Source organism: Galeopterus variegatus, unplaced genomic scaffold (assembly GCF_000696425.1).
Source record: "Galeopterus variegatus unplaced genomic scaffold, G_variegatus-3.0.2 Scaffold3081, whole genome shotgun sequence".
NCBI lineage: Eukaryota > Metazoa > Chordata > Mammalia > Dermoptera > Cynocephalidae > Galeopterus > Galeopterus variegatus.
Window position 1 is genome coordinate 91,460 of NW_007729192.1, and position 19,532 is coordinate 110,991.

The 19,532-nt window shown below is 51.2% G+C and overlaps 1 protein-coding gene across 1 annotated transcript in view; it reads right to left on the bottom strand.

Moving 5' to 3' along the window:
- COL27A1 (collagen, type XXVII, alpha 1) overlaps positions 1 to 19,532 on the bottom strand; it is a gene marked incomplete at its 3' end in the record, with an annotated part of 129,804 nt that overhangs the window by 90,717 nt on the left and 19,555 nt on the right. The window contains exons 7-9 of the mRNA XM_008583912.1: positions 18,736 to 18,789; positions 8,615 to 8,668; positions 6,977 to 7,030 (exon numbers count right to left, since the gene is read on the bottom strand). Coding sequence (XP_008582134.1) covers positions 6,977 to 7,030; positions 8,615 to 8,668; positions 18,736 to 18,789 — 162 coding nt within the window. The remainder of the gene's footprint in view (positions 1 to 6,976; positions 7,031 to 8,614; positions 8,669 to 18,735; positions 18,790 to 19,532) is intronic.

Below are 19,532 nucleotides of genomic sequence, written 5' to 3' on the forward strand. Positions count from 1 at the left end.
AGCCTTGCACTCTTGGCTGTGTGACTCAGCACGGGTGATTGCCCTCTGAACCTCACTCTGCCATCCTCTGTCATCCTCTGCCTGCTGCTAGGGGGGTTGTGGCAAAGAGCCAATGCGGTAACAGGGCAAGGACCCCAAGGGAACCAAAAGGGGGGCCAGAAAGCCTCTGGCCATCACCAGCTCCTGTGGCTTCCTCTGCAGCCAATCAATTCATTAGCCCCCCTTAAAGGAAGCAGAGAAGTGTCTCCAGTGAAATCCCAGAGGTGATTTCAAATAAACCCTTTACTCAGGATGCAACTAAAAGGAAACAAATAATCATCAGGGCCTGGATAATGGCCAGCCCTATGCCTGGTTCAGCACGAAAGCCTTCAAACACACCAGCTCATCAACCCCTAGGAGGCAGGAATTACCATACACATTTGTCAGTTGAGGAAACCGAGGCTCAGAGAGGTGAAGAGACTTTCCTGAGGCCACGCAGCTTTCCAAGGGCAACACCAAGCCTTTGACTTCAATCCCTATGTCCTCAACCACCAAATCATGGGATCATGTTCATGGAGGACCAAAGTCTGCCCAGAAGAGCCACCCAAGGAAAGATCCCCTTATAGATGCACCTCCCCAGGATGGGAGCTCATGGGTTATCGTGGAATTATTGGGGCAGAGGTCAGTCACAGTACCCTGCAGTATCTGAGGTGGAAGGGATCTAAGCCATCAGTGTGACAATCTCCTTTTTCTTTGGGACAGACAGGGAGGCGAAAGGATGAGGTGCTTCTGCTCTCTGAGAAGCACCTTGACAGTGTTTACTAAGCTGGGGCCAGCAAATAGCTTCAAATGACAGGGCCCCAAGACCTGAGAAACTGAGGCTCAGAGAGGGGAAGGGATTTGCCCAAAGGAACTTAGCAAGTTATTGCCAAGCCCAGACTGTTCCCCAAGAACAGTCTCTAGACTGGCTGGCCTGTGCTTTGTCCAGAAGACCACAATTCCCAGGTCTCTTCTGATCAACAGACCCCAAGGGACCTTGAATATTGCCATGAACACCCCCGTTTCTCCTAGCTGGCCGGGAGCAGCAGAGCCTGAGCATAGCCAAGGTGGGAGGCGAAAGGATGAGGTGCTTCTGCTCTCTGAGAAGCACCTTGACAGTGTTTACTAAGCTGGGGCCAGCAAATAGCTTCAAATGACAGGGCCCCAAGACCTGGAAGAACCTAAACCATTATCTTCTCCAGGGCCCCAGCAATTATGTGGCAGGCACTGACTGCAAAGTGGACCCACAGACAGTGATTTCCGTTTGTGATCCGTGTCTGACTGGTAGTAGGGGACAGGGAATGCTTCAGGGACCATGGCGTCTACAAGGGGCCGCTGGCTGCCCAGCAGGCGGGTCTCCACAGGACGTGTGTTTATAATAGAACTCGGTCTATATTTTGGTTTGGGAGCCAGATTAATCATTGCTTACAATGTGCAAGGAGAAACCAGACATCACCTCACTGTTGCTACAGACAGTCTCCCCATCCGGCTGGGATGCTATTTGGTCTTTGGACAGGAAGGGGGAGGGGGTCCCGTCTTTGCCTGGGGGTCCTGGGAACGAGTGCATGCTCAGACTTAATAGCTGTTCACCCCAGCTCCACCTTAGCCTAGATGAGGCCTCAGTTTCCCTTGTAGTAAAATGGAACTCCCCAAACTTGCTAAGCACTGCAGAGAGTTCCATTGGACTTATCTACCCCCTTGGGAGCCCACATCCCACACCAGGCAGTCAGCAGGACAGAAGGAATCGAAGGGTAGGAAACACATGCCAAGATATTACACGATTCTGGACAAGTCCCTGCTCCTCTCTGGGCCTCAGTTTCCCCAGCTAGCTTCTCAAAGCATCCTTTTGGTTCAGAATTCTGAAGTCTGTGACTGGTCTAAAAGCACAGTCATCATGGCACAGCCTGTTGTCTAACACCAAACTGTGCTTTGCAGATACTTCAGACAGGGCAGGAAGATATAACTTCTGAATGGCTCATTCACTCACCCAGTTATTCATTCATTCAACAAACATTTGCTGAGCTCCAACAAGGACCAAGACCCTGTGGTGGGCACAAGGGATATACACTGGTGAACAAAACAAACTCTCTCCCTACCTTCTAGAAGGGTAACACATAGTAAGGGGAACAAAGGAGAAGAACCGAGCTCTAGGAGAGTGTCGATCCATCTGACCAGAGGAAGCAGTGATGTAAACTGAGTCTTGGAGGAGGAGCAGGGGCTGGATGGAAGAGACAGGATGAGGTAGGAGAGATGCCAGTGGGTAGGGGCCACAGGAGCCCAGAGCAGCTCAGCAGCAGGGGAGCCCAGAAGAGGTTCTCAGGAGGGGCTCTATGGAACTGGGGGTGCCACACTCAGGTAGAAAAGGCAAGAGATCATCCAAGCAGCTCCAGTCATGTTCCCCCCACAGAACATTCCCAGATGGCTCCCTGTGCCCTCCCCTTTTAATACAGCTTTCTACAGACAGTGGCCAACTCCAGTGGCATAAGGAGGGCTAATGGGCACGGTGAGGGCACAGGAGGGAACCAGGGGAAATCAGGCTGGAAAGAGGGCGGATAAGTTCCAACATGAGTGCCAATTTTGTTCCATTAATCATGTCTACCTGGGGCAGAAAGGTTAAGAAAGATTCTGAGGCTGTATCGGGGTTTGGCAGGAAAGATCACTTAGTAATATCTGCCAGAGGTGGGGAGGGAGAGAGATGTAGAGCGGAGCAGAGGTACGTGTTCAGCGCGTTAAGAAAGATTCTGAGGCTGTATCGGGGTTTGGCAGGAAAGATCACTTAGTGATATCTGCCAGAGGTGGGGAGGGAGAGAGATGTAGAGCGGAGCAGAGGTACGTGTTCAGCGCTGCGCTAAGGCCCACATGGGGAAACAAAGACAAACAGGTTAGACTCTGCTCTCGTGCACTTGTTCCAGTCTAAGAAGCGTGTCAAGGACGCCAGTGAGTTGGCCACCAGCCAGGAAGTGCAGAACCCCAAAGAGGCTGAGGTGGATGAGATGGTCAGAGAAAGGAGATGCGACTTCGCCCAGAGGTGCTGTGGAGGTGCTCTTGGAGAAGATGGCATTTGAGAATGGACCCCAGGGATGGACATGTGAGGATGAGCGTGGAGGAGAGAGCATGCCAGGGAGGGCACAGCAGAAGCACACGCGGGGAGGCGGGACGGCCCGCAGCGTGTAGGAGCGGATGGAGTGAGGGTTCTGCCCAGCAGGTTTCTCAGCCTCGGCACTGGGTGTGTCTTCGCTGTGTGTGGTGGAGCCGTCTGTGCATGGGGGGCTGTTCAGCAGTGTCTCTGGCTTCTACTCATGAGAATATAGGAGCACCCATCCTTCCCAGGTGTGACAACCAAAAAATGTCTCCAGACATTGTTAACTGTTCCCTGGGGGGCAGAGTCACCCCCACCTGAGAACCACTGGTCTCCAGAAAAGAAGGCCAGGAGGGTTAGGCTAGAGACAGCATGGGAGGTACAAACCAGGTTCTGGCAGCCTTCTTGGTTACGGGAGGGTGGTTAACTGGTAACTAGCAAGGTGACTGATGGTACCAGATGGGCCATCATCTGAAGATCTTCTTCAGCTGCTTCTCCTTCATGATCATAATAATCATTCATTCATTCATTTGACAAACACATATGAAGTGCCTGCCATGTCCCAGCCCTGTGCTAGGTGCTGGGGTTATAACATCTCATTTAACCCTCTCAACCTCCCCTTGAGACAACTGAGGCTCAGAGCGGTGAGGCGACTTGCCCAAGTTCCTGCAGCAGGAGAGGGACAGAGCTGGGATTCCATCCAGGTCTGTCTGAGCCAGTCTGCATGCCTCCCCGCCAGCCCTCAGGAATCAGCCCAGCAGTCCCTCAGCAAGCATCTCAGGCAGACAGCTGAGAGACAGGCTTTCTCAGCCAGGCAGCCTCTCTTTTACTCAATGGGCCTTCTCTTGTTCAAGAAGCTGTTTCCATCAACCTTGTGGTGAGAGAAAGGGCCTGAGCGTCAGAAGACCTGGGTTCCAACCCCAGCCCTGCTGCTTAGGATTGGTGGAAGGTGTTTCCATGGAACCGCTGGCTGCAATCTTGGCTTCTCCCGAGAACCACCTGGGGGGCTTTGAGAGCTGCCGATGCCTGGGTCCTGCTTTCAGACCAACTGAGCCCAAATCCCCGTGATGGGGCCACAGCTCCTCAGCTGGTTCTCATTTGTCATTTAACACCCGTGTCAGCACAGGGCTAGCACACTGGCACAGATTTGCTGGATGACTGGAAGAATGAATGAACGAGGGAGTGAATGAACAAGACCTATTGGGCCTCAGTCTTCTCACCTGTAAAATGGGCATAGTACTGCCTAACTCTTGGAAGATGCTGTGAGGAAACAATGGGGTGGGATAGTAACCCTTTCTGCCACCTCTAATTTGCCACCCTATTTAATAATGGAACACTCACACCCACAACTCCCTTTCTCCTGCACATTTTTCTCCATAGCCCTTTCATCTTCTAACATACCTTCTATATTCACTCTTTTTCTCTTATTGTCTGGCCCCGCTCCCCCAACAGCCCTAAAAGGATGCAAGCTCTGCAGGTCATGGATTTTTGTCTATTTGTTCAGCTCAGTGCCTGGCACATGGGAGGCATTCAATAATTCTTAAATAAATGAATGAATAGGATTACTGGCATCACCTCAGAGTGGTATAGAAATTGAAGGTGCTGGTGAGCAGAGAGGAAGCTGGCCTCACCTCTCACTCACCCCTGTCCATTCTCCCTCAGGGATCCCCACAAAAGATGGTGCAGAAAAGCCATGCTAGAGAATCAGGGCAAAGTGGCATTGTCGTAACCAAAGACGTGTGCAGCACAGACTGCTTATAGTGATCCTTCCAGGCATGGTTGCCCACCCCATCAGTCCTTTCTCTAACCCTCCACTGGTCAGGGGACCCTGCCTTGGGACGTAAGCTCCCTCCTGTTCTGCCCAGCACCCTCTGTGAGGGAGTGACACCAGCCTGCCACAGACCAAACTTCTCCATGTGTGCCTGCGCCAGGGCCAGAGGGGAACTCTGGGTAAATGACTTTGCCAAATAGTTTTCCAACTGCATGGAGGCTCTTCCTGAAATTAGAAAAGATGCCTCTCACACCCAGGTGAGCTGGTTCCTCTCAGTTGGAGGCTCTTGGCCTCCCTGGACATCTGCTAAGTGCAAGGAGCCCTGGAGCCCCAGGCAGGATCTGGTCCAAGCCTGTTTTTTCCATCTCCCGCCACCTCTGCTAGACTGCCACCCCCACGCAGCGCAAGACCACCATGGGCTGCTTTACGAGCCAGGGCTGGAAGGAGATTTCCACTCACACTTCATCCATTGGAAAGTGCTGGAGCCCAGAGGGGAAGTGAGTGGGGAGGGGGAGTCCTTCTGGGTTCTCTGAGCCAGAAGAGACCACGTTTCCCAGTCACAGTTGGCCACAGCCTCTGTCTGGGGCTGGCCTCTTAGATTTGAGATGTGGCCTGCTCTGGCCATAGAGGATAGAGGAAAAGGGGAAGGGGGATATGGTTCTGCAAGTCTCCCTGAGCCATGGGGACCCTGGAAGCAAGGATAGGAGAGAGCCAAGGATACCACAGCTGTCCAGATGAGAACCAGATGGCCCAGAGGGAGGGCAGCTGTGGCCACAGCTGGGAGCCTAGGCTATGTATCTACTGAACAACCCATCAGCAATGGGGGATTTTCCTGCAAAGAAACCCGACTGACCCTTAGCCTGCATTGCCCTCCCTGTTTCCTGAACATCTGCTAGGCACAGGCCCTGTGCTTGGCTCAGTAGAGAGAGCAAGAAAGCAGAACTGCATGCCCTGGTTGGGCTGGAAATAACTAAATTGAGATGGGCTAAGTGTCCTTGCACAGAGCGGAGAAAACCCGACTGACCCTTAGCCTGCATTGCCCTCCCTGTTTCCTGAACATCTGCTAGGCGCAGGCCCTGTGCTTGGCTCAGTAGAGAGAGCAAGAAAGCAGAACTGCACGCCCTGGTTGGGCTGGAAATAACTAAATTGAGATGGGCTAAGTGTCCTTGCACAGAGCGGAGGCCCATGGCCTGAAGGCTGGGTGCTCCAGGAGGGCTTCCTGGAGTAGGCACAACTACAGTATAGTCTTAAAGGATGGCAGACCCTGGCTGGAGAAGGTGAGCTGGAGAAGCGGGAGAAGAATCCAGGAGCACTGTAAACTAGAGACGCACTATCTCGGAAAATGGCAGACTTCCCCCCACCCCCCACAAGGCATTTAGAGGGTAACTCCCCCAGCGTGGCTTCAGAGGGGATGGGGAGGGGCGACATATCAATGGCCGGGAATGTATGAAGAGCTCATTGCCTTCATAGACCTTTCCCTTCACCTGCAGCACACCAGCGAGGGACAAATATCAGACTCAGAGAGGTTGCCGACTTGCCCAAGGTCATCCAACCAGGAAATGGCAAAGGCAAGAGTAGAATCAGGTCCCACTGACCCCAGAGCCTGCTCCCTCAACTTCTCTGCCCCAGGCCTTGCTCCAGGGTCTCACAGCCCCAGGCTGTGCGGGGTCATGGAGGGGGGTCACTGCCTCCATTTCAGGAGGAAGGAGGCTGAGGCTCAGGGACAGGATGCGCAGGCCCAAGGCCACTCAGTCAATGGGCAGTGGAGCTGGGGCCAACGTGGGGCCCTCCCAGCTCTGCAGACAGAGCTCTTCCACCACCACAAACATTCTTGAGGACGGCCTCCCAGGGCAGCCTGATGCCCCCAGACCAAGGACACTTCTTGTCACACCTCATTAACCATGGTGGGTGGGGGCGAGCCTACTCCAAGCCAAGGTGCTCCCTGCACCCAGCAAGCACAACCCCCGGAAAACCCTCCCACCTCCCACCAGTGTGCCTTGTGTTCAAGGGAGCTGGGCTGGGGCTGGGGAGAGGCAGGTGGGCCCACAGCTGTCCTGCCTGAAGCCCCGGCTTGCTAGGACAAGGCAAAACATCAAAGCCAGGTGTACCTTTCGTCCCAGAGGTCCTGGATTCCCAGGGAGACCAGTCAAGCCCATGTCGCCCTGCAACACACAGAGAAGGTGGGTGAGGTGGGGGAACAGGGCAGAGACACTCAAGCCGGAGGTGTGACCTCCAACGGCTGATTGTTTCCACACGGGGTTGGTGGAGGCCTAGAGGCTTTAGAGAAGACTTGAGGGTTGCCACATGGGTGAGAACAGAGAAGTGGGCAAGGTACCCTTCCCACACAACTCAGTAATTCCCCTTGATGTATTTTACATATCGGGCTTTGGCAGAAGATGCCATTCAGAGAATGGTTCCAATACTAAAACTATGTTTGAAAACCGCGCTCCTAAGGACATGCACCTTATATGTCCCATCCCAGCCAGCTCTCTCTCCCTGGCTTCCTGAAACACCTTCCCAGTGCTGGGCATGGTGGTCACCATGCAGGGGGCACTTCTGTCACCACCATGAGACCTGACAGCAGGCCATGCAGGAGCAGGAGAGGTCCAGGCCCTGGGTACAAATCCCATTCTGCCACTTACCAACTGAGTGACCACCAGTAAGCCACCCCCATTTGGGACCTCTGTTTTCTCATCTGCAAGCCCATCTATCTGCCCTGGCCTATAAGATTATGAAGAGGATCAAATGGGAGTATATGTGGACACTGTTCTGGGACCTAGGGTTACCCAGTGAATGTTTGCTGAATGAAAAAACTTAGCAGGGAGGAGTTGAAGCAGTGAGTCACCCATGCCTCGACGAAACGAGGAGGCTGGGTTGACAAGCAGTGTCCCATCTGTCAGGAGGGCTCTTGGGCCATGTCCAGAAGGTAGCCAGAAAGACCTGAGCGTTCCTGCCAGGGTATGTGTGTCTGTGACACTGGATGACCTTGATCGGGGTTCTGGGCTCCCTTCTTCCCACCTGTCCTGCACTCTGTCCAGTTCCCTTAGTCTGTGGGATGGACACTTCCGGGATGGATGAAGTCCTTTGGCCAAAGTATTTTCGTATGTGTGTCTGTGACACTGGATGACCTTGATCGGGGTTCTGGGCTCCCTTCTTCCCACCTGTCCTGCACTCTGTCCAGGTCCCTTAGTCTGTGGGATGGACACTTCCGGGATGGATGAAGTCCTTTGGCCAAAGTATTTTCTCTTCTGTGGGCGAAACTTATGGTCTCCTAGCCCTTCAGAGTTAGGGAGCCCTGAATCTCAAGTCCGTTCCCTTCCCACCTCCTAGAAATCCAGAGACCCGCCTGCTCAAATTAACAGCTTCCCAGGGGACTTTGAATGCCTGTTGGAAGCTTCTTTGGCATGTGATACCAAGAAGCTTCTGGATGCCCAGCGTCATTTAGCAGGCCCTGCAGAAAGCCATGCAGGGTATTGGGCAAAAGGACATTCACCAAGGGCGTGTCTCTAGGCAAAATCTTTTGTCAGTTTTGTTGGTTCCACCCTGCGCATGGGAATGGCCTTGCGTTTGGTGTTGAAAAGGCTGAAAATAAGGAAAAAACTAAAGCACACCTGACCTTTCTAGACATCCCCCTCCCTGCCTTTGTCACACGTGGCCTCTGCCAGGATGGCTCACCGCAGAGTGTGGCAGCTTCACCACTGCCCACTCCCCCTCTTCCCTGAGCACTGGGATCCCTGGAAACCTACCTTTGCCCCATCGTGGGCCTTTCCTGGTGAGAGCCCCGGGTCCCCTTTCTGTCCCTGAAACAAAAATAATTCTGCTTTGGCCACCAGGTCATCTAGAGAGGATGTCTCCCCACAAACTCTGGTCAAAGCCCTGTTCCCCTGAAATGCCTTCCCACCCCCCACCCCCCCACACACACACCTCCAGGAGTGTCTTCTCCAATTCCAACACTCCCCTGCTCTAACACCTTCCATAGCTCCCTACTGACTGCAGGGTGACCAAGTCCAAACTCCTCCTTCCAGTGTCCCAAGTCTTCCGTAATCCGGCCCCAGCCATCCTGTCCAGACTTTGCTCTCCTTTCACTAACCAAACCCACAGAGAGGGTCCCTCTGCTCCATCCCCAGACCACGGCCCAGTCCTCAGTCATGTGGCCCCAGCCATCCTGTCCAGACTTTGCTCTCCTTTCACTAGCCAAACCCACAGAGAGGGTCCCTCTGCTCCATCCCCAGACCACGGCCCAGTCCTCAGTCATGCCCGGCACTGTCCTGTTGCCAGGCCCTTGCTCAGGCAGTCACCCCCACCTAGAAAACCACTCCCCAATCATCATTAGCCAAACCATAAACAATCTTCAAGATGTAGCTTGAATGCATCCTGCCCCACCACCCTGTAGAGCTCTGGACCCACCATGCAAGTGACCAGTCTGCCTGTGCATGTTGCTAGGACTGTCTTCTGGCTTGTTCCCCTGGAGCTGTCAGAGAAATTCTGAGAGAGGCATCCAAGAGGCACATGGATTCTTTCTGACTTTCCAGAATGCTGACATTCACCTCATTGCTCCCTAATTACCTGAGTCAATGCACTACCAGCCACTACAGCCCTTCACAGTTTGCAATAGCCCTCACCTACTAGATTCCCAGGATAGGCTGATGAAGTGGGCAAGGGAAGCGTTATTACCCCCCTAATACATTTGGAGAAACTGAGGCTAGGAGAAGGAAAGGGACTGTCCAAGCCCTAAGACAAAGCTCTAGCAGAGCTGAGGATAGAGCCCTGAATTTGCGACTCACAGACCTGTATTCTGGGATGTCCTCAGACCCAATGAGTTAGAATAGGCAGTAAATGGGGAACAAACTGACAAGCAGCTGGTCCCCAGTCAGAAGCAAGAACCCTTTGTGCCTAGCACATGGGAGGGTCCCCATCACAAAGATCCTTGCTCCTAAGAGCATGGGACTCAGGAAAAGGTCCCTCAGAGCTCACCAGCTGCATCTCTTATGGGGCTGAAAAGTGCTCCTGGCTGTGGCCCCTCTCATTTGGCCAAACCTGGTTAAATTACTCAGCATTTTGGAAAGTCAGTCCACCCTGATGTCACCTTCTAAGAGCTCCTAATCCTTGTCCCCATCCCCACCCACACTCCCTCCCTGCTTCAGCTGGGCCCAGAGTCAGAAGTCCTGGGGTGAAGCTTAGACCCGCCACAGACTCACAGAGGGACTCTGAGAAAATCTCTTTGCCTCTCTGAGCCTCAGTTTCCTCACCTGTAAGATGGGGGCCACACAGAACTCACACACCTGCCAGCTGCCCAGGTCGCTAGGCAAGGAGCCAGTGGGATAATGGCCATGACACAGGGAGGGATGGTTTGGCCAGTTTTAGTTAATTCCCATTTGGTTCTTTTCTTTATCAGAACTCAGACCCTCTAAATCCTGACTCTCCAGAAATCACTGCGTTGCAAACTGCAAAGAGCCTCCAAGAAGAAAGGGCAAACCTTTTGCTGCTCACCTACTATGCACGGATACTTTGCACCAGCTCCTCTAGTCCTCATAAGACCCTCTTGCTGCAGCAAAGAACAAAGACTGGGCTTCAGAGAAGCTAAGTCCCAGCCCAGCCTGACCTGGGAGGTTAGAGGTAGAGGCCGCCTAGGTCCCCAGGCAGGTCTGACTTCAAAGCTCCAATTTGCAAATGTGAAGCCTGAGGGCTTTTCCCTCGCTCCCTCCCCCTGCCCCCAGATGCGCTAGGCTGAAGGCCAGCCCTTCCTCGCTAGGGCCCCAGGACTCCAACTCTGTCTACCTGGGCCCCCGCAGGTCACTTCTGCAGGGCCTCACCTCTGGTATCTACCTTGCACTGTAGCTGCCCCTCACGGTACTCCCCACCCTCAGCTGTTCACGCGCCCAGCTCAATGCCTTTTATGTCCATGGTGCAAGGCCAGGCCCAGGACTACCGAGGATTCCAATGGCCAAAAAAGGACAGCAGCTACTCCTCACCGCATGCTTGCCCACCTCGGTCTGCAGCTGATAGAGGAGCTGGGCTTGAAAAGCTTTCAGGGGTGGGTCTTTGTCTATACTACTCTGTCATTTTACAAAAAAGGGAAACTGAGACCCAAAGAGATGACAGACTTGCTCCCTTGCACAAGTCCTTACCTGGGGCATTTTAGTTATTTATGGATTTCTCTATGCATTCTGAGCAGCAGCAAAGAGCTTGGGATGTGATCTCCACCCACGTACAACACTAATAAGTACAGATATTTATTGAACATCTTCTACGAGCCAGGTCTTGTGTTGAACATAGGGGACACCAGGGTGGAGAACAAGACACACCTCACATCCAGAGGGTGGAGAGAGAAACCAGAGAGCCTGGTAATGATAAGCACTAGCGTTCATGTGTGCTCTTCCAAGCCCTGGACTCATATTAGCCCATTTAATCCTCCAAATCTCTGAGGTAGCAATGATCACTAAGAGAGAAACCAGAGAGCCTGGTAATGATAAGCACTAGCGTTCATGTGTGCTCTTCTAAGCCCTGGACTCATATTAGCCCATTTAATCCTCCAAATCTCTGAGGTAGCAATGATCACTACCCCCATTTTACAGAAGAGGATAGATACTAAGGCACAATGACAATAAGTCACTTGTTTGAGATCATGTAACTAGTAAGTGGGATTTAAACTCAGGCAGTCTGGTTCCAGCCTCCATGCACTTCACATTTCAATACACTGCAGAAGAAAGACTACAATCCAGTGATAAGTGGAAGACAGGAGGAAGTTGGGGAGAACTTCAACCAGACTGGGGGTAAATCTTTGAAGGGAGCTACAGCTAAACTGAGGCTGGAGGAAGACAAGGGGCAGCCAGATGAAGTTACAGCTCAAGGGATGCTCAAGGTTCCCCTAGTCAGGTGAAGTTATGGCTTCTGGGATGAAGAAGACTATATATTTTCCAAGACGGATTCCTGCAAATTCCCCAGTGAGAGATATGCAGAATACATGAAGTCTAATGAACCATTTACACCTTGGTGAAGACAGGAAACCAGTCACTGGAGCCAGCTCTCCAGCCAAGGAGCCTGTGTGACCTCAAGCCAGCCACTCTCCCTCTCTGCATGGGGAATGATGGACACCGTCTGGACTAGTTAACAGAGTTGTGCAGAACTAGAAGACAGATGGGAAGGAATATTCTTAACCTAAGTATTAAGAACATAGCAAGAATGGGAACTATGTTGAGTTCCTTTTCCTGCAGGAATGGTTGGGAGGTAAAGTGAACAGAAAGGGCTCTGGGTAGCTCAGGCACAGAAAGGGGCTGAGACAAAGGAGGAATAAGTCATGACGGACTGGGAAATTCTGGGCTGGAAGACTCTTGTATAAGTCATCTCTGATCTCAAGTACCTAGCATGGGCCTGATCCAGAGGAGGCATCCTAAAACATTTCACAAATGAGCAAATGAGTGAATAGAGTCTCAAGAGACAATGCAAGGCTGGGATTGGGTCAGATCTGGCCTTAGCTCTGGAACTTCCTCTGCAAATTCACTTGACCTTTCACTATCACTACTAATATTTCATGTGCTTAGAAGTTCTGGCCAATGCAATAAGGCAGGAAAAACAAATAAGAACTACTAACCTTTGAGGAAAAATAAGAAAAGGATGTCCTTCTTTGCAAACAATATAAGTGTCTATCTAGAAAATCTAGGAGAACTAACTAAAATACTACTAGAACTAATATGATAATTCAGTAAGAAGGATGGTTAAAAATCAGTAGTTCTCCTCAGTAGCTGAGAGCCAGCTGGAAAATATAATGGAGAAGAATATTCCATTCATAACAGCAACAAAAATATAAAATTTCAAAGTATGAACTTAAGATATGTGCACAGCTTAGGCAACAAAAGCTATATAAGTTTACTAAGAGATTTTTTAAAAATTCAAGCAAATGGGAAGATATGCCATGTTTGTAGATAGGAAAACTTAATATTTTAAAGATGTTAATTCTTCCCAAATTAATATACACATTTAATACCATTCAAGTAAAAATCCCAAGAGGATTATTTTAAGGAAATTGTTTAGATGTGCATAAAGTTCACCTGCTAGAATAAATAGCCAGAAACATATTAAAAGAAGGGAGGGGAGACACACAGTGTAAAGATAGTAAATGTCATATAAAATGGTATTTTACTAGCATAAAAGTATACAAACAGAGCAACGAACATAATAGAATGGCCTGAAATAGACCCTGCTTTATCTAATAATCAATTGAGGAAGGTTATTTAATGAATGGGGAATTATTGGGAATAAAATAATGTTACAGCCCTACTTCATATCTCCCCAACCCTAGGTAAGATTAATTACTGATGGTTTAAAATTTTTAAGAGTACAAATGATATTATGAAATGACTAGGAATATAAGTGAATACCTATCTGATTTTAAGATGAGGAAGAAATTTGTAAGTATAAAAGCAAAGTAAATGACCATAAACTTTATATATCACTAGAGCCCCCTTCAAATTACCTGACATTTTAAGTTCCTAATAAGTGTTAGCTATTATTGTTACTTAAAAAAAAAAAAAGATAACACATCCATTTGTGAAAATCATCATGAGTACTCTTACTAGGCAAACAACCAACTGGAAAATATTGGTAAGATGGGTGAAGTCTTAATAACTTTAGTACATAAATATAAATACTTTTTACAAATCAAATACAAATGACAACATACCAACCCCCAAAATAGACTAATTCATAAATGGTGAAATACAAATGTAAAACAGATGTAAGACAAACACTCATCTCATAGATGATCAATGAAGTGAAAACAATCATAAGTTTCTTCTTCTTTTAATATGCTTCTCTAATGCTAGCAACAGCAAGAATTGGTTCAAACTTTCTGGAAGACAATTGCTAATAAAATAATTGCTCAACACTCATATAGCTCTTATGTGCAAGGCATGTTATAAATTATTCATGTTTATGTATACATGCATATATATGTATATACATATATAAACACACACACACACAGCTTAATCCTCAGAACAATCCTATAAGATATGAACTATTGTTATCCCATCTTACAGAAGTGGAAACTGAGGCCCTTGGAGTTTAAGAAATTTGCCCAAAGTCATACACCCAGCAAGTGGTGGAGCCAGGATTCAAACTCAGGCACACTGGCTCTTGAGTCCATGCTGTCAATTCTATTTATAAAAATTTATTCTAATGAAACCATTAGAGATATTCCAACATTTACATACAATAATGTTCTTCCAGCTATTACTTGGATATTAGTAAATGGAACTGTTTTTTTTTAAAAAAGGAAATAGGATATATAAAGTATGGAATGCCATGCAGCCCTTAAAACATGTGGTGGAAGCAAAGTTAGTAAGAGGAAAATATCACAGGAAAGGTTAAGGAGGAAGGCCAGATACCAGCCACAGTGACGTGAGTCCCCACTCACACACGACAGAACAGGTCCTCTCTGGGAGGACCAGAGAGCCATGGGGCTCGAGGCCAAATTGCCTTGGGGCTAAATGAGGGTCTGGATGCTGGCTCTGCCACTTACTAGACATGTGACCCTGGGCAAGTCACTTAGCCATTTTGGACCTTTGTTTCGTCATCTGTAAAATGGGGGTGATAATATCTGCTCTGAAAAACACACAAAGCTCCTGGCTGGTACCTAACCCCCAGGCTGCTCAAAATGCTCTCAGTGCTTAGCACTGGGCAGGGCCACTGCAGGTGGCTTACTTTCTTCTTGATAACTTCTGTACTTTTCCACATTTTCCCTAATAAGTATGCCCTACCTCAGTCATCAGAGGAAGGAGAAAGGTAGGCTGGGGCCCAAGGCCTGAGAACCCTGTAGGGCTGTCTCCACCCAGATTCCCACCAGCTCTGCCAGCAGCCACCTAGGTCATGAGTCTGTCTCCTCATGACTGCCTGTCCTCCCCTAGTTTTCAAGGGCCCATGGTAATCATGGCTAATTCACTGAAGACCAGGCCAAGTGGGCCAGACCAAGAACAGGGCAGCCAGCTGCCCAAGAGTAGGACCAGGCGCTGCATTGCCCTGTGCGGGGAGCTCCAGCTTCCCCACCTGGCTGGAGCCCTGCTCACCTTGGCTCAGAGCTCCTCACCTGCACCACAGCCCTGCATGCCACCTGACTCCTGCATGGTCCGGCATCAGCACCCCACCAGGGCAGCTCCAGGCCTCCCAACCAGCCACCGGCCAAGACCTGCTTCTCAAACAGCCTAAGTGACCTTTGCAAACCTCATCTGATCGTGTCACCTCTGCTGAAATCCTTTTCCTGCCTTCCTACTGCTCCTTGGATAAAGTCCAAAAATCTCACCACTGCCTACCAGGCCTGCTGCCCTCTGAGACTTCTCTTGCCCCTTCGCCTAGTTGCCCCCCAGGCCTTGGCTCAACCTTCCCGCCCTCTGGGAAGTGTCCCTTACCTCCCAGACCAGATCAATCCCCATTTTGTGGGGTGTCTGAGCCCCTGGGCCTCTCACAGGGAGCCTTAGATCCTAATCACAGCGTAACTACACTCTACATTTATTGGTATAATTGGCTTGTTTTTCTTTCTTGCTCACCTCTGCACTCCACAAGGGCAGGGACCGTGCCTGCCTGTGGCCCTTATCTGTCTGTGCCCCTTGTAGCCTCAGTGCCTTGCAGGTACGACAGCTGACCTTTCTGTAGCGCTCCCCACTGGCCAGCTCTGTTCAATACTCAGACGCAGAGCAACTCAGTTACCCCTCATGACAACCCGAGGAGGCAGCTGCTCTTATTACTATGTTCTCCAGATGAGGAAATAGAGGCACGGGAAGATCAAAGTTTGCCCACAGTCACAGAATGAGGAGGTAACAGAGCCAGGGTTTGAACTTGGGCCATCAGCCTCCAGAGTCTGCGTTCTTTACCATTGTGCTTTCCTGAAGCAACAACTATGTGCCAATTGGATAAATGATTCAACCCAGTTACTCAACCCTGAGCCTCTGAGGTCAGCCAGCACTGATCTCCCAGGGTTCTGGCTTCTCCGCCTCACTCTCAGAGTCTTGGTCTTGACTCTGGGCAGGAGCTGATGAACCCTCTTCTTGCCAGATTTGAACATGGAATCTACGGGTATGTGGTACCTGGGCAATGATTTGGGCTCTAGAGTGGGCAGGTGGGGGAAGCCTGGCTCTGCGCTGTACCAGCTGTGGAACACTGACCAGACTCCTCCCAGCAGGCAAACCCAAGAATCCAAAATACAGCCCCGCCACTGCCGAGCAAGTGACCTGGGCAGGTCACCTTGGCCTTTTGGACTTTCACTCCTTTGAACCTCAAGAGGGATGAGGTCCCTTATCTTTGCTCTTTCTCCCTTTCTTGATCTTCCTCAATCCACCTGTCTCTCCCACCCTTGAGTCTGACAGAGGGATCTTTATCTTACAGGGTCATGAGCTCCTGAGGGATTGGGAATGTGCAGAAGGAAGGAGCACAGTGGCCAATCCATATGACGGGCAGGCTCCATGCCACTAGGGCAGACTCCGTGTCACCAGGGAAAGCTGCCTGTTTGGTTGATTTCTGTCAGCAGCCCATAGTAGGTGTTGAATACATGTTTGTTGGCTGAAGGAGGATGAATGAATGGGTGGCCCCAGAGGCAGCCCTGGAAGCCGACATCAAGCTGAAAGAGGAGGGGCTGGTGCAAGCCCTGGGGGAGGTCAGCCCTAGAGTCCCACCAGGTCACCTCCCAGGCCCAAAGGGGATTTGATGAACAGTGAGGACCCTCTCCCCAGAATCCCACTCATTCATGCAGATACACAACATTCTCATCCAATCTCAGCTAAGTCACGAATTTCATCCAGGGAAAGCCTCTGCTTTAACTCTGACCAGCCCATGCCAAGATGAGCCTGGAACCCAGGCCCAGCAGACTGGGGCCTCCCACCCAACTGGCCTGTCCTGGGGCGACCTCTGCCCACCCTTGGCTCAAGCCAAGAACAGCAAGCCTGGCAATTCAACAGCTGCTGATCCTCAGCATTTTGATGTACCCATGGACTCTGCAAAGCAGAAGTCTCCAAAGGAGCTCTGCTCTCCTGCCTGCCCTATAGGGGTAGGTTCTGCTGACACTTCCTAGACAGTGTCTTCATCTGCCCAGGCCTCAGTTTCCCTTTCTGTAAATGGGTGCAGTATCTCCACTCATCCCCTTGGTCTTCATTGGGGATCATATGAGACAAGCCCGGTGAAGTGCACGCACCGTGCCTAGCACACAGGAAGGGTTCAATATATGGTAGTTATCATCATCAGTGTTTGCTTTGTTAAAACCCAGAGCACCTCCAGGCAGCCGCTGAGCTGGACACCTGAGGCTTCCACTGCCAGCTTTCCAAGGAGGGGCCCCAGCCCAGCCCTGGCTGTAGAGTCACAGACCTATAGGGGCTCAGGTTGGTGTTCCTTCAGCTCTGTGCAAAGGCTCTGCACCAGGATTCTGGTGCCATAAATCTATATATCCAGGGCCACCTATATGTGACCTTTGTCCACAACTCCCAGACAAACTGATGGACCAGAAGGAGCCCCGCTCCATGAGTCAGGAGAGCCGGGTTTTTTCAGGAGGCTGGTCAGCCCCTCACTCTGTGTGGCCTGGGGCCAGTCGGTTAATGGCTTTCCTCGAGCCATTTGACCTTTGCACTGAGGTTAGAAAAATGACCTTGGACCTGGGCCAACCAAAGCCCAGGGGAGCACTTCACCTGGTCACCCCACAGATAGGCTGGGAGGCCTCCAAACCAGGAGCCCCTCTGCTCTTCCCGGCCCACCCACCGTCCTTCCGCACAGTGGCTGTTCTCTGAGCTTCGGTGGCTCCTCTCAGTGCTCTGAGCTCCTCACTGCATACACCACCCCCAACAACCTTGCCCTCTGCCCACGCTCCAGCAGCAGACCAAGGAGCTCAGCAGCTGGAGTTTCCCCATCATCAGAGCACCAGCCACGAAGGTCTCATTAAACATAAACTCAAAGAAAGCTCCCCGGTGGGCGGTGGCATCTCTGTGCCAGCCATTCCCCCACCCTCTGTCTCCCACGCCCAGGCTCTGTCTCCAGCTCGAAGTGCTCGAGTTTCAGACTGTCTTCCCATGAATGATCTCCACCTGGCTAAGCTACAGGTTCCCAAATGCAACATCATCTTATTCTTTCTCCTGGGTTCCCAGTTCAGCCACCAAGGCTAACACCAGAGAGTCGCCATCTCTCACCTTGCACCATCACCATCCTCTCTACCCCACTTCCTCCCACACCCCTGAACTGGCCCAGGCTAGCCTCCCCTCTCCCCTGTATCAGCCCTGGTCTCCTTGCTGCGCCTGGGGTCCCCACCCCCACTCCATCCTCCCCACAGCATCCAGTGATCTTTCTAAAACACCACCTTTCCACGTCCCTCCCCAGCTAAAAACTGACATGCCTCCCTAGATGTGTCTCACAACCCAGCAAACCTTATGTCGGACATTCAGACCCTCCCTATTTAGCAACAAACTACTTTCCTGCCTACCCCCCTTTGAGGGCTCTAGGTTCTGGCTGCCCTTCTCCTGACAATCTCTCCCAACCAGAAGCTAAATTCATGACCCCTCACTGTGTCTCCAACCTCAGTACAGGGCCTAGCACTGGCAAAGAGCTGAAGGGGGCCTCTGGCTGGATGGGAATCCTCCACAGTGACCCTGAAGCCCTGCCCCCAGGAACCTCTAGGAAGCACCCCAAACGTAGCCCCAGGCCCAGCACCCACTCCACAGCCTCCAGTACAGGGCCTAGCACTGGCAAAGAGCTGAAGGGGGCCTCTGGCTGGATGGGAATCCTCCACAGTGACCCTGAAGCCCTGCTCCCAGGAACCTCTAGGAAGCACCCCAAACGTAGCCCCAGGCCCAGCACCCACTCCACAGCCTTATCTTCAGATCACACAGCAAGTACTCACTTTGGCTCCAGGGGGGCCTGGGAGGCCTGGATTTCCATAAGGCCCAGGAGGACCCTGCAAGAGAAAACAAAAGGGTGATAGAAAATCAGGGCCATCCCACTTCTGACAGCAATGCCTGGCACCTTCCTCCCTTCCACTGGATTAAAATCTTCTCCCTAAGCCAAGTCTTAGCAACAGTGTCAGGCTACACAGCCTGTTTTCAAGAGCGTCCCCTCTATGCCTGGCCCTGGATGAAGCACTTTGCATGTGTTATCTCACGTTACCATATTAAATTATGAAGTAGGGGCTATCACTACTCCTGTTTTGAAGATGAGGATGCTGATGCTCATGGAGGTTTAAAACTGTCTCAGCTGCTAAGGGGCAGAGCTGGACCTTGATCTCAGACATGTCTGACCTCAGAGTACAAGCCCTTAACCCCTGAATTTTAGCATCTCTCCACACCCCCTCAGCCTGGCCCCATCAGCCCTTCCCAGCGTCCTCAGGCTCAAACCACATTCAGCTATTCGCTTCTCTCCAGCAAGTCTGGAACTTCCTCTCCTCATCAATTTTGCCCATGTTGTTCCCATCATCTGGCGTGTCTTTCCCGTCCATCCCTTCCAGCTGAAATCTGACCCATCTTTCAATGCCTGGCTCAAATGCCACCTCCTCCAGGGAGCCTTCTAGGACTTCTCCAGCCTAAACTGGCCTCTCTGGGCCAGCCCAGTGGCGCACTGCTACAGTGCGCCGCTTGGCAGCACGGTGGTGCTCCCACCGAGGGTTCGGATCCCACATACAGACTGGTTCCCGCTCACTGGCTG